This window comes from Globicephala melas, chromosome 6, assembly GCF_963455315.2.
Source record: "Globicephala melas chromosome 6, mGloMel1.2, whole genome shotgun sequence".
NCBI lineage: Eukaryota > Metazoa > Chordata > Mammalia > Artiodactyla > Delphinidae > Globicephala > Globicephala melas.
This window is the reverse complement of record NC_083319.1, coordinates 22903853-22918572: the sequence shown is the minus strand read 5'-3', so window position 1 is coordinate 22918572 and position 14720 is coordinate 22903853. Positions and strand designations below refer to the sequence as shown.

Sequence of the window (14720 nt, the reverse complement as noted above, 5' to 3'; positions counted from 1 at the left end):
CATCTTATACCCTTTCTATAATTGCTTATTAGTTTCAGTGTTTTGTTGATTTGTTCAGATTTTCTATGAAGACAATCATACCATCTGCAAACAAAGACCTTTATATTTCTTCCTCCCTCACCTGTATATCCTTTATTTTTCTTGTCTTAGTACATTAGCTAGAACTTCCAGTATCATACTGAAAAGGATTGGTGAGAGAGGATATCCTTGCCTTGTACCTGATCTTAGTGGGAAAGCTTTGAGTTTCTCACCATTAAGTATAATGTTAGTTTTACCTTTTTTTGTAGATATTCTTTACCAAGTTGAGGAAGTTCCCTCTATTTCTAGTTTACTGAGAGTTATTTATGATGACTGGGTGCTGGATTTTGTTCTTTTTCTGCATCCGTTCACATGATTGTGATATTTCTTTTTTTGCCTGTTGGTGTGATGCATTACATTTTTTGTTTTTTTAATGTTTAACAAGCCTTACATACCTGGGATAAATTCTACTTGGTTGTGGTGTATAATTCTTTTTATACATCATTAGATTCCATTTACTATATTTATTGAATATTTTATTGAGAATTTTTGCATCTATGTTCATGAAAGACATTGGTCTCTAGTTTTCTTGTAATGTCTTACTTGGTTTTATTAGGGCAATGCTGGCCTCACAGAATGAGTTAAGTAGTACTCCCTTTGCTCAATTTCTTTAATAGATACAGACCTACTCAGATTGTCTATTTCTGCTTGTGTGAGTTTTGGCATATTGTCTTTCAAGGAATTGACCCGTTTCATATAGATTATCATATTTATGAGCATAGAGTTGTTCATTGTATTTCTCTATTATCCTTTTTAAGTCAATGAGATCTATAGTGATATCCCCTTTTTCATTTTGATATCTGTAACTTGTTTCCTCTTTTTTTTCTTAGTCTGATTATAGGCTTATCAATTTATTGATCTTTTCAAAGAATCAGCTTTTGGTTTCATTGATTTTCTCTTTTGATTTTTTTTCATTGTCCCAATTTTATTATTTCTTCTCTTCTACTTACTTTGGTTTAAATTTGCCCTTCTTTTTCTAGTTTCCTAAGGTAGAAGCTTAGATGATTGATTTCAGATCTTTCATCTTTCCTAATATACACATTCACTGCTATAAATTTCCCTCTAAGCACTGCTTTCACTGCATCCCACAAATTTTGATAAGTTGTATATTCATTTTTATTTAGTTCAAAATATTTTAAAATTTCTCTTGAGATTTCTTCTTTTACTCACGTTATATAGGAATTCTTTATATCCAAGTATTTGGGAATTTTTCATCCAAACTTCTTTTAACTAAAGAAACTTCAAAGATTGGTAGCATCCAGTATTGGTAAAATACAGATTAAAAAATGTTCTCATATATGCAGGACTATAAACTGGTATGACTTTTTGAAATGTATTTTTGTATTGTCTACAAAAGTTAAAATTTAAATGTATATTCCCTATGGTCCAGAAAAACAAAAAATTAGAAACCTAACATGCATCAAAATTTAATACTATTTATTAGTATTAAAGCTAGGTTATGTTGCAGTAATGAATGAACCACAAAATCTCACCATAAACACCAAAAATGTTTATTTCTTGATCATGCTATACATTCATTATGAGTTGGCAGGGATTTTGCTCTACAGAGTCACTCAAGGTCCCAAGCTGATGGGGACTTCACTCTCTTCATGTTCACATCTCTGTGCTTGGCTTTCAGGGGGAAAAAAGATCTGGAGAGTAGCACAGGGGTTTTTTACTTCCTCAGCCCAGAAATGACACTTGTCACATCCACTCACAGTCTACTGGCCAAAATTAGTCACATTGGACCTGCCTAACAGAACTTTAGTTTTCCCAGAGCCCAGGAAGGAGGAGAAAATAAGATATTAATAGGCTCTAAACATCTCTACCCCAACTACACAGTAAGGCAGATACATATTTATCAACCTTGTATCTATCTCTGTAATGTACTATCAAGTAAAAAGAACACCCACCAAATATACTATATATAGTTAACCTTATTTTGTGAAAAAGAAACATCTCCACATGTTTCTAGATAATATTTTCAGATATTAAGTTCTGCTCTTTTATTCCTCCCCATTTCCTTCCTTTTCTTTCTTCCTATTCAAACAGATCAAAGGCTCTGTGTTTCCTATCTTGAGGACAATGTGGCAGGATGACAGCAGAAGACTACGGACTCCAAAATCTAGATCTTTAGTCCAGAGATGCATCCTGAGCTTCATGTATCACAAAGGCACTTCCCTACTTCAAAGTTCTCCTCGGGTGGCTCAGATATTTCAAAATGTACTCAATATCTTCTTTCTGTAAACTTGCTCCTCATCCCATGTTCCTTAATCTCACCATATCACATCCCCATCTGTCCGGAGGCCAAGGTCATAACCTGAGGTATGACCTCATTACACAATCACTAGGTCCCGCACACCTCTCAAATCCTTCCACCTCCTTCTCTACACCTCCATGACCATCTTTATCTTTCATTAAAGTGACAACCTCTGATCTTGTCTTTTGCCTCCAGGGTTCCTCCTCTTCAATTTATTCAGAAGCATAAATCAGACTGTGTCACTCCCTTATGTGAGTCCTTTAACTCATTCTCCATATTTCTCATCATAAAATGACTTTCAAAATCACTCAAGACACCATACTTACCGCCTTACAAGCCTCATTCTCACAGTCTCTACTGCCTTTCTTTCCAAAATGCATGCATTCTCTCACCAAGCATTTACATGTCTTGCCTGGAATTCCTATCTACCTATGCTGGATTCATGTCCATTTCTCTAATGGGTTGTTTTGATGTGTCCTGGTTACCAAAGTGGGTTCACGTTCAAGAGCTTGACAGAGCCACACCTTTGTGCAATTCAGGCTCAAGGTGAGGGCTTTGAGAGGACAATTCCTGTCCTAATAGGGAGCCTTCCTAGACTCTCTTTTCAAAGGTAGTTCCTCTCCCCGCCTTCTCTATCTCTTTTATCTTCAATTTCTGTGTCGTGATAATTTCCTTCATAGCTCTTAATACAACTTGTAATTTACTTTTAACTTACTTATTTCTCTCCCTTATCTCCCTCACTCTTACTAAATTTCCATTAAAGATCTTGCGTATCTCCTTCACAGCAGTATCCTAAGGGTATACAGAGGGCCTCAAAAAAGTCCTTCTGGATGAATAAATTAAAGAACAAGTGACAGTAATAACAATGACAACACCTGATTGTGGTCTTACAGTCCTCAGTCAAGAACCATTTAGTAAGTGGCACCTTATTTTTAGTTTTGTTCTAGTGATATGAATCATTAAAAGGAGGTGGAAAATATAAGATTATCTCATTCTCAAAGAATTTATAACCTAGCTTGCGATACAGGCATACTTGCAACAATGTAAACCCGACACAGAACAATCCATGTGCCTGCTCATGACCTCATTTTACCTATAACTTTTACTGTTCTGGATTCTTTAAAGGAATTTTTAAATGTAATGCATCATACTGATCAAGGAACTCATAATTTGGAGGACCAAGATAGATAAGTACATATGAGGAATTATGAATGACAATATAAAGAATACGTAATTAGATTCAAAAAGTCCTCTAGACAACAAATATTAGACTTCCAATTTTCCCCCAAGACACAGTTTCCTCATGTGTAACAAGGTTATCGCAAAGATCAAAATACAAATTATACGAATGTCTTCTGTAAGCTGTAGATAACATTACAGATTCAACATATGGTAATATTAAAAATCAAAATAAGTTAAACAAGACACTCAGAAAGCACAAACGTTGTATTATTCAAAGGCGTTGCCCTTGGTTTTTCATTGTTCTTACTTAATTTTAACTGCAATATTCTTAAACATGAAGGGAAACCTTTATCAGGCTTGTGGAACTAAGGAGCATTTCTTGGGTCAAGAATACCTTTCCTTGTGGCTCACACATTTTCTTTCATTTAAACAAGCAAGTATTAAATACTATTTAGCACTGTGTGATGTGAGGTGGAGAATACAAAGTGAAATAAGATTCCTTTCCAGAAAGAAAGATGCAAGTTAAGAGATAAGATGCAAAACAAGTAACAAACCTGAAGCCTGGCTCCCCTGATGCCAGTGGGAAGACATGGAGAGTTGCACAAAACAAGACGTAAAATCACTTTGTGGAAGTCTGTTTGACAGGTAATGTGCTCAACAAATATCTGTGGTCTAGCTTCCATCCTACAGGAGAGATTCTTACTTTTTACTTTATTCATTTCTGTATTCCTTGAAATATTAAGTTTGTGTAGCTTTTATAATCACAAAACTCTCTCTCTCTCTCTCTGGAAATTGCATACACAGACACACACAACAAAAACCACTTCAATACTCTGGGAAGTATCAGCCCCCCACCCTGAAACTGTTGTTGTATAGAAGTTTTTAGGAATATGAAAAAAATAGTTAAAATGTGACTGACAAAATGAGAACAGATTAGTGGTTGCTAGGGGTCAGGATGGGTGTAAGGCAGATGAGTGTGGCTATAAAAGTGTAACAGGAGGGATTCCTGTGGTGGTGGAACTATTCTGTACCTTGCCTGTATCCATGTCAATATCCCAACTGTGATGTCATACTCTGGTTTTGTAAGATATCACCACTGGGGGAAACTGGGTTACGGGTATAAGGATCTCGCCATATTATTTCTTACAACTGCATATGAATCTAAAATTATCTCAAAAGTTTAATTTTAAAATAATAGCAACATTATAACCAATTGAATAAAATCAGAATCCATGAGCCCATACTGGTATAAATAAATGAATAAACAAGCAGGAGAGGACAAAGCTTTTTTTCACAGTAGACAGCTAACTAATAAATTTTAAAAAGAAAAGAATTAGAAATTCATCATTTGGCAATCATCAGATTAATGATTCATTCATCCAAGAAATATCAATGGATGTTAAAACTAGATGTTAAAATTTGATGAGAACAGAATATTTCCTACAAAAAGGGAAAAAATAGTTTTTTTCACAGTGGAGAAACCTGGCAGGCTTCAAAAGTAATGAAAGTTAACATCACCAGTAATGGAACAAATCAACATCATGTGCTCCTTGACAGGATGCAGTGAGAAGCACCACAGCAGCATTTCTATGTTATTTTGTCAAAGATAAATAATACGAATCTAATTATGAAGAAATATCAGATGAACCCAGAGTGAGGGACATTCTATAAAATGCATAGCCTGTGATCTTTCAATGACAAGGTCATGTAGGTCAAGAAAAGACTGAGGGACTGTTCAAGATTGAAGATGATTCAAGAGGTATGACAACTAAACACAACCAGTGACCCTCAATTGGATTCCTTTGTTACAAGGAACATTATTGGAAAAACTAGTTAAACTTGAATGCAGTCTGTGAATTAAGTGGTAGTTTATGTCTCAGTGTTAATTTCCTGATTTTGATGGTTGTATTGAAGTTATGAAAGAGAATGTCCTTGTCTGTAGGAATTACACAGTATTCAAGGATGATGGGGCATCACGCTGGCAACTTAACAAATGGCTCAGGGAAAATGTTCCATAGATTCAGCAAACTCTTCTGTGAGTTTGAGATTGTTTCAAAATAAAAACTGTTTATTATAAAGAATGCAATTGACAATTTTCTCTGCAGTCTAGAGCTCAAGAGATCGTGGTGTGCCCAATTTCTGCTAACTCTTCCAATGAACATACAGTTAAATGAGGATAGCAATGACTGAAAATGCAATTCTCTAAATCAGGGGTTGGCACACTTTTTCTGTAAAGGGTCAGAGAATAAATATTTTAGACTTCGAGCGACAGTCTCAGCTGCAAGTATTCGATACTGCTGTTGCAGTACAAAAACAGCCATAAACAATACATAGCCCTGGTGAGTGTGACTGTGCTCCAATAAAACTTTAATTTATGGACACTGAAATTTGAATTTCATATAATTTTCATGTTTCACAAAATACTCTTTTTTCCCCAATCACTAAAATGTAAAACCCATCTTTAGCTCATAGGTCATATAAAACAGGTAGATTTTTGGCCAGTGGGTCTTAGTTTGCCAACCTCTGCTTTAGATTTGCAAATGGGTCTTTATCTGCCATATCACTAAACAGATGAGCAGTAAGTAATCTGTGAATATGAGCATCATCAATGTAAGAATTCGAGAATTTTATATGCAGACTATACAAAGTACAGATGAACGTTACAGACTGAATGGTCCCTGCTTTGGAAGACTGATGAGCCATTCTGGCTCCTCGTTACACACATTTCTTCTGTCAGATGGTGCCTGAATCCAAGTCCATCCCAACACACAAACTGACCCCAAGCCTTCCTAGGGTTTGGGATCAGGTAAACTCGGTGTTAAAAAATAAGCAATTTGGTTCAAACGGTCTTAATGTAAAAATGTTCTGCTTACCTTGGTATAATGAAGGGACCTGATCGAGGAGCATTTCTACGGTTTTTATCTAGCACAAGTCACACTCTGGGTTTAAGAAGAAGGGCTGGAAACAGTATCAAAATTCCATTTCAGAAGCTGAGAGACTAATGGAATAAATGAGAAAGATGATGAACAATGGAACCTAAAGCAATAGCTAACTGGGAAAGAGGATGGGAAAACTGATAAGACTCACTAATTGTATAACGTTAGCTGAGGTTTTGAGTCTAGGAAATTACGGTTTCATTAAAAAAAAAAAAAAACATGGTTAATTTGTGAAGAAGACTCCTGAGACATTTCATTTCTAACAATCTTACAACCACCTAAATTTAAAGGTTCAGTATTCTATGCCAAATACTCACTGAGACATTCATTTGAATAACCATTGTTATTTTTTCCGTCTTAGCAATATATTGAAAATACAATTAGCATATAACTGGAAGATACCTACCACTTTTATCCTGTTAGTCATTAAATCTAAAAACATAAAGACCACTGTAACTTTATAATCTCCTAGTGAGAGTTTTCTATAAAGTCATTGTAAAGTTTTTATGAAATCAGTTTTTCCAAAAGAAACTCACTCTAATAGTTATACTGCTGACAAGTGAAGTATTGTCCTAAGATGTTACCTCTCCTTTCATGCAACACAAACCACCACCTCTTGTACACTGGAAAGACTTATGACTCAGGTTGAAAAAAAAAGCAGTTCTGAGCTGGGGAAGCATATGGTGGCTTCACCTGTGAGTTCAGAAGCCCTTGTGGCAGGAACAGAAAAGAGGTCAAAGAATGCAGGCACCATGCAGTGCAAGGATGACTCTCCAACAAAAGAAACAGCACTGACCAGAACCACACATTAGCAAACACTGATTGAGAATGATTTATTAAAGTCCAATTAGTATGTTTTTAAATTTCAAATAGTCCACATCTCCTTCAGAATAAATGCGCGTGAGTAAAAGTCCAAGCTCATTTGGTTCCCTTCCACTATAAAATGCTCTGTATTTTGTGTAAAGTCTGTGCAAACACCTTTCTGCTAACCGGTTCCCCATTTCTTTCCAGTTTGGGCACTTGTTGAGTCTGCCCTCTGCTCAAATGGTGACCATGCACTGACCTCCTCCTTCCTAAATAACCATTCTTCTTCTGGACATCTCTCTCTCAAACATACTCCTGACTTTCCCACACCTGCTTCGTGACTGTGACTTTACTGGTTACTTATTACGACAAACTGGTGCAATAATTAGTTTACCCGGACAGTTGAACAGGTATCACCTAATATGGCGGCATCTGTGGGGGTGACCTTAGAGAATACACAGTATCCAGTCACATACCAACACGCTCAACCCATTTGCTACAGAAGCTATTTAATATGAAGATGATCCTTTATTCACTCGGCATGTTTGATTTCTTTGCATTGTCTTCAATTCTACACTAGAGTTGTGGCTACCGAGAGTTGGATCATCCATTGCTCAAATGAAATGGAATTGCTAGACATATTAAGTAGGGTATCCTGGCTATTTGTGGCAGTTGACTGTTTCTAGTCCATCTTGTTATATAAAAAAGTCACTCTCAACTAAAGTAACCACTGCATTTCCTTTGTAAAAAGGTAATTTAACTGGCTTTCCTCACAACTGCCACCTACATAGGGCAAAAGCAGGAAATCCCCTTTTATAAAAGGTTAAGAGCATAAAAAGACATTTCACATTAAAAGAAAAAATCCTTCATGGGAATGTGTCCTAAGTAAATAATCAATTACATGGACAAAGTTTTATGTACATAAAATTTTTGCAACATTATTTATAATAGTGAAAATTAGACATAACCTAAGTAGTCAACAACACAGGAATGGTTAAATAAACTGAGTTGCATCCATTAAATGGAATATTATATAGCCATTAAAATTATGTTTTTGTAAAATTTTTAATGCCATAGGAAAATGTGGCAATTATGCAGTGGAAAAAACAAACTGGTTATAAAACTGTTTACAGTATGATCCCAATTATATAAAAAGGTATATAATATACATATAGGCATACACAGGGGAAAAGCTGTTAATGGTGGTTACTTCTGGGTTGTGATATTATCAGTATTTTTTCTGAATGTTTTATACATTTCTGTATTTTTCAAGTTTTCTACAATGACTATGTATTATAATACAGAAAAACACAGGTCATTAAAAAATTCCTCTGATGAACTAATAATTAGAATGTACTTGGATATTATAAATATGTGGGAACAATACCACTGTGCTCATCTCTATAACTTTTATAGAGTACAACATATTCTTTTGATAATAAACTTACATTCCCTGTTTGTTTTATACATGTTACAACACTTTAATAAAAAAGGTAATATTGTGATTAGATCATTGTTTGTTTCATAACCTAAACAAATACTGGCTTTGACATCTAGGTTTTTCTATTTCCTAGAAGATTTAAAATTAATACCCTTTTATCTTTTGAAGTACAGCATACTGCATACATACATTACATGCATGCTTTCTAGAAAAGTAATTCTAATTTACAGTTTTCCTACATAAGGAAAAAAATGGAGTTATGATCGTTTAAAAACAGTCTATAGTCTTATCCATCACAAGCATGCTGATAGGCATAAACATGTTTATTAAATGAAATGTATCCTTTAAAAAGAAAAACAGGGAAGCCTGCATGTAAATGAAGTTGTGGATTCAATTAGTCAGAATGGATTCTGACTTGCACCAAACCACACAAAATCTTTTGAAGACTAGTTAGTGTAGTGTAAATGGACACTCCAGAGTCTGTTTATGAATTCTATTGCAAGGTCTCCACTTTCTACTTTCAAAAGGAACGGGGAGTAGGATGAGGGATGTCCCATAAGCTAATTTTTCAATATACATCAAGTCTTGGTGGGTCTAGGAACAAATACTGCCATGGGTTAGTGTTTAAGCACACGAGTGTGTTTTTCCTCTCTCTCACACCTCACCCTGCCCGTGCCTTTGGGAAGGGGGAGGATGATCATCCCTCAGTAGATGATGGCCGCGTCTCATCTTAGTTAGTTTCCTTTCTAAACCACGGAGTGGTCGTTGCTGTGAACTCCAGCCAGAATGGTGTGGTTGACGGAGGACGCTGAGCGGTCGGAGCCTTCCGTGGGGCCGCTGGTGTTCTCGCTGCGCTGGCAGCAGAGGATCTGCCTGAAGGTGGCGCTCATCTCCTTGTCGCGGTAGGAGTAGATGATGGGGTTCATGGCAGAGTTGAACTCGGCAAGCAGAAGGAAAAACTTCTCATAGGCCAGAACGTCACACTGTGGGCAGCACACGTCAAGAAGTAACAAGACCAGTCCAGGAGTCCAGCAGATGATAAAGGCACCTGCGAGGACAGGGAGCGGGATCGGGAGGTTGAAAAAAAGAGAGAACAGAAAAATAGAATGATGAGGCAAACAGCCATGGGGTGACACGATTTCAGTTCAAGGTAAAAATACTGAGCTTCAAAGCCACCGGATCATCATTTGCAATAAAATGTTCATTTTCTGAAATAATCAGGAAAGGTTTTGACGATAAAATGAGCAATTGAATAAAATCTCATTAATTCAGACCTTACTAAAATTGAGTATTTCTGAGACACTGATGATGATTATTTTGAGCAAAACAGAGTTTGCTAAGCAACTGCGGTATGAAATCGAGACATCCTACAGTCAGGATACACACTTTGGTACTTATAAAAATACAGGTTTTTTTGTTTTGTTTTTTGAGGTACGCAGGCCTCTCACTGTTGTGGCCTCTCCCGTTGCGGAGCACAGGCTCTGGACGCGCAGGCTCAGCGGCCATGGCTAACAGGCCTAGCTGCTCCGCGGCATGTGGGATCTTCCCCGACCAGGGCACAAACCCGTATCCCTCGCATCAGCAGGCAGACTCTCAACCACTGTGCCACCAGGGAAGCCCAAAAATACAGTTTTTAATAGTATAAGACTGTTTTCAGGCAAAAGCACTGTGACAAACACCCTTTAACGTTTAGTTGAGGCACAGTCTCTGGATTCGATTTGACTGGGCTCAAATCCTTGCTCTGCTATTTAACAAACTGGGCGAACTTACGCAAATTACTTTCCTTTTTTAGTTGATATAGAGTTGATTTACAACGTTGTGTTAGTTTCAGGTTTACAGCACAGTGATCCGGTTTTGTGTATATGTGTGTGTGTGTGTGTGTGTGTGTGTGTGTGTGTGTGTGTAGATACACATATATGTATGTACTCTTTTTCAGATCCTTTTCCATTATAGGTTATTACGAGATCCTGAACACAGTACCCTATGCTACGTCATAGGTCCTTGTGTTGGCAAATTAGTTTTTTACCTCAGTTTTCTCATCTGAGAAACAGAAATGATTCCATTTGCCTCATTTGGGGTGTGGCAGGAGTAAATGAGTGCCCAGAAAATAATCACCCAGTACATCTTACCAGAAACAGCAGTAGCAATAATACTGTTATTATCTGCTCAGTGGCACGGGCCTGTTTGGAAATAGCAATTTCCAACAGTAAGATGCACATTTACTTTTATTTTAAGTCAACTATCACTTAAATGGTACTTTTCTATATGCTTTACAAACATTAACTCACTTAATCTGTACCAAAGCTGTAGGAGATAGAAACTATTATCTCATCACCCAGAGGAAGAAACTGAGAAACAGAAAAGTAAAATAACTTGCTCAACGTCACGGTCCTGGAAACTGGCAGACCCGAGGCAAACCCCAGAGTTTCTGTTCTGCTCTTAAAGGCTGGCTCCAGAGTCCATGCTCCGGAAAACACTATGTTATATTCCCACTTCTTAAATTAATAAAATTAAATCTTTTAAACCGAAATTTTATGCTCTAGATGTTTCCTATTTAAATTCTCTTGCTTCCCCAACTCTTCTAAATCATGAATATTTTACTATAACTCTAAAGGGATGGAAATGCAAATGATGTTCTTAGTTCCAACTTATTTAGCTCCTGAAACCACTCACTTGGCTCCCAGGGGAAATGGAGGTTGTGAAATAGCATTAAAATCTACCACCGTATTACCCCAGGAATGAGCTGGGGATCCTTGGCTAAGAGAACGTGAACTGGTGGGCACCATCATGTCCCATTACATCTTACTTGATGGGTCCCTTATGTGTAATTAGGCTACACAATGAGCAGACAGGGAGTAGCGATGATCCCAGAAGTGCATTTGAAGCTTTTGATTTAAATGGCACTGGCCTAGGTGAAGGCGGGCTTGGATTGGGGTCGTGAATTGGACTAGCCTCAAGGAATGAGTTTCACAAAATGTAAACAAACGAGATTTAGTCTCCAAACAGCCCAGTTTTGAATGTGAGCTTTCTTTTTTTGAAACTTTTCAGCAGGGAAATGAAAATAAAGCAAGGAGCAGAGTATCCCCATAAAGCTCTTTGTTCTAAACACAAATGTGTATTGGTTTTAAACCGCTGTTCGCTTTGAAGACTGGCCAAGGTGCTTCATTTTCTAATAAATACAATACCTTAGACTTTGCTTAGGGAGAAAAAAAAAATATTTCAAAAATCAGGAGATAATAGCCAAGGAGCTATTTGAACTTCAAGTAAAAATGTTAATAAAGCATTCATTCCAAGTCCTTGAATTTCCTTGCTTGAAAATCACTCAGAAAGCTAAACATAAAGGAAAATCAAAGGAATGCCTCTTGAGTTTCAGAAATAATGCATTATTCATTGAGAAGCTGGGAAGGGAATTATTCTCAGGATGGAAAATGCTTGGATGGAAAATACATGGTCCCATTATTCCATTTACTTGGAAACTAAAAACATGCAGGCCCTTCATGAATGGGAGAGCATTCTTTCAAGTCTCCTTTCCCCTTTCTTTTATCAAAGCCCTAGTTGAGCTCAAATTCAGAGCTTGATTAGATACCAGCAACATGCATCTCAATAGATTTATTTTAAATAACACGATCTTTTTCTCCTTCCAGGCAGCAGAAGGGAAGACCCTTATTCTCATGGATTTGCTCAAGCTGTCTGACTTTCTTCAAAAGTGGCAGAATTCAAATACAGTCATTTGTTGTTTATAACTTCTTCTAATTTTTAAATTCAAAAAGAGCAAGATTTTTGCGATAAAACCCATGATGGTCTCAGGAACTAGCCCAATGGGCCTTATCAACCCTGCCAGGAGCCTAGATTAGAGACAGGAAGTGGGGACACCATAGCCTGACCAGGAGCTAATACACATGGGTGCTTCACTGAGGAACTCCCCTCCCTTCTTCTTCATTAAAAGGAACTGTTTTCAGTACTACTATAATTAGGCCCAACCACACCGTCCCAACACTCTGTGTTTGGATCTTCGAGACCTGATTGAGTAATTTAAGAGACTCATAGTACAGGCCTCAAAAGTCAACATCTAAAATCAATCATACAGAGCTTTTCCTTCTCCCTCCCCTCTCTTTCACAGAGGTGCCGAGGATCAAACTGACCAAAAGCTGAAGGTGGACTACCTCAGTGGAAAATGGGCCCTGGAAAATTCCAAGGTGATTAGGCTTCTAAACAATCGTGATTGAACATTATGAGATCAACTTTGCTCAAATCACGGATTTACCACCAAGTTCCTAAAAACAAAAACTACAACCAAGCCCCTTTAGTAAAAAGGAGCCAACCATAATCCAGTTGGGTCATAGAACTTGAGATGTGCATTGGGGACCCTTGATCTGTAACCTGTGGACAGATTACCAACACATAATCTGTAGAGACTCAAGGGCACACCTATAAGGCAGGTTGATAAGAATGAAAAGAACCTCCATCTCCACATCTGTAAAGTGGAGAAATAAGAGCTCTCTGCCTACTCCATAGGGTGTGGCGAGGATCAAATTGAGACAGATATGACACGTAAAAGCCCTCTACACCTGCACATCTACCTGACTACAGTACCTGTTGCCATCGCGGGAAGCATAATGTGTGTAGGCTGGTGTAGCAGAGTTCCAGGGCAGATTTCTTCCAGGGCAAAATGTGGAAGCATGTTTTGGACCATGAAGACCTGGCATTTCAAAAAGTTCTGAGATGACACCATCCTAATGATAAGAGATTCCTAGGACTTGCAGTTGGATGTGACAAGAATAACAAGAAGGAAAAGAGAGGAACGCAGAGAAGCATGGAAGCCCCAAATCATTTTGGAGTTTCTCATGGGTCAGCTCAGTACCTACCAAGATGATGAATAAGATAATGTGGTACTCAGTAGGGACAGTCCTTTAGGTAGTTTGTATATTTCTGGAACATTTCTGATGGACGAATCCCCACAGATCAAGGCATAAAACCAAGGATGGTATGCAATAGCATGAAAGAAAGAGGAAGCACAAGTAGTTTGTGGTTGCTTATTGTAAAGTCAGAAGCAGAAGTAGCAGAAGATAAGATGTTCCAGACCGTGAAGACCTTGTACATAGCCTGGCAAAGATATTTGAAATTTTTCCAGTCTAGCATTTATTCTCAGCCCCAGACACATACTACAACGGCCTGCAAAACATATAAGAAATAATGATCTTCATCTATCCTTCCTCCCATGAGATTTTAATTTCATTGGCCTCATTGGCCGGAGTCTCATTTAATATACAATGAGAGAAGGGAAGAAGAAAATGATGTGGATAAAAATAAAGGCAAAACCATCAGATATTTCCAAATTCCAGAGGTGAAAGAAGAGCCTGAACACAAGCAGTGGCAATGGGAGAAGAGAGGTATGAAAGGATTGGAAAAGTATTTAGAAGATGGACTGCATGGAATGGATGAGAAAGATATGAGTCTACAATGATTCCTAGATGTTCCATTTGGGTGACAGAAGGATGGTGCTACCTTCCACTGAAGGAAGAAATACAGGAGAAAGTATCAGTTGGTGTTTTCTCAGGGTAGGTGAGGAGAACACAGATGGTGCCCTAGGTTTTATTTATCTTCAGCTTGAGGTACCTGCATGACTTCAGATGGAGAGGCCTTAAAGACACCCTGATGGGCTCATGGCAATTTGAGTCCTTTAAGACTGTTTCTCAGTGGGCTGAACAAGAGTGGTTACATTTGGCATGATTTGCCAATATTGCAAGTAACATGGGGAGGAGAATAATCAAAATATATCTGTCGTTTGGAATAAATAGCAGAAGTCGCTCTTCCTCGAGCGAGCTTCAGTCCTTTCTTCTACATCTGTCAAACCAGTCTGTGAGGGCCCTGGTGCCCACGAAGATGGAAGGAGAGATGCTGGAATGTGGACGCAAAAAGCAGTGAGGAAGGAGGCTGTTTTGGAAAAAGGGGTCACAGCTGCAGAGCAAGATCAGATTACCACACCTTCCCTGAAATCTACACACCCCCATCAGCTGAA

At 37.8% G+C, this 14720-nt stretch overlaps 1 protein-coding gene across 6 annotated transcripts in view; it reads right to left on the bottom strand.

The window, feature by feature from the left end:
• Positions 1 to 1567: 1567 nt before the first annotated feature.
• Positions 1568 to 14720, bottom strand: part of LPAR1 (lysophosphatidic acid receptor 1) — a 169582-nt gene continuing 156429 nt past the window's right edge. For all 6 annotated transcript variants that reach the window (XM_060300630.2, XM_060300632.1, XM_030859033.2 and 3 more), the window contains exon 4: positions 1568 to 9749. In XM_060300630.2, coding sequence (XP_060156613.1) covers positions 9448 to 9749 — 302 coding nt within the window. In that variant the 3' untranslated portion in view covers positions 1568 to 9447. The remainder of the gene's footprint in view (positions 9750 to 14720) is intronic.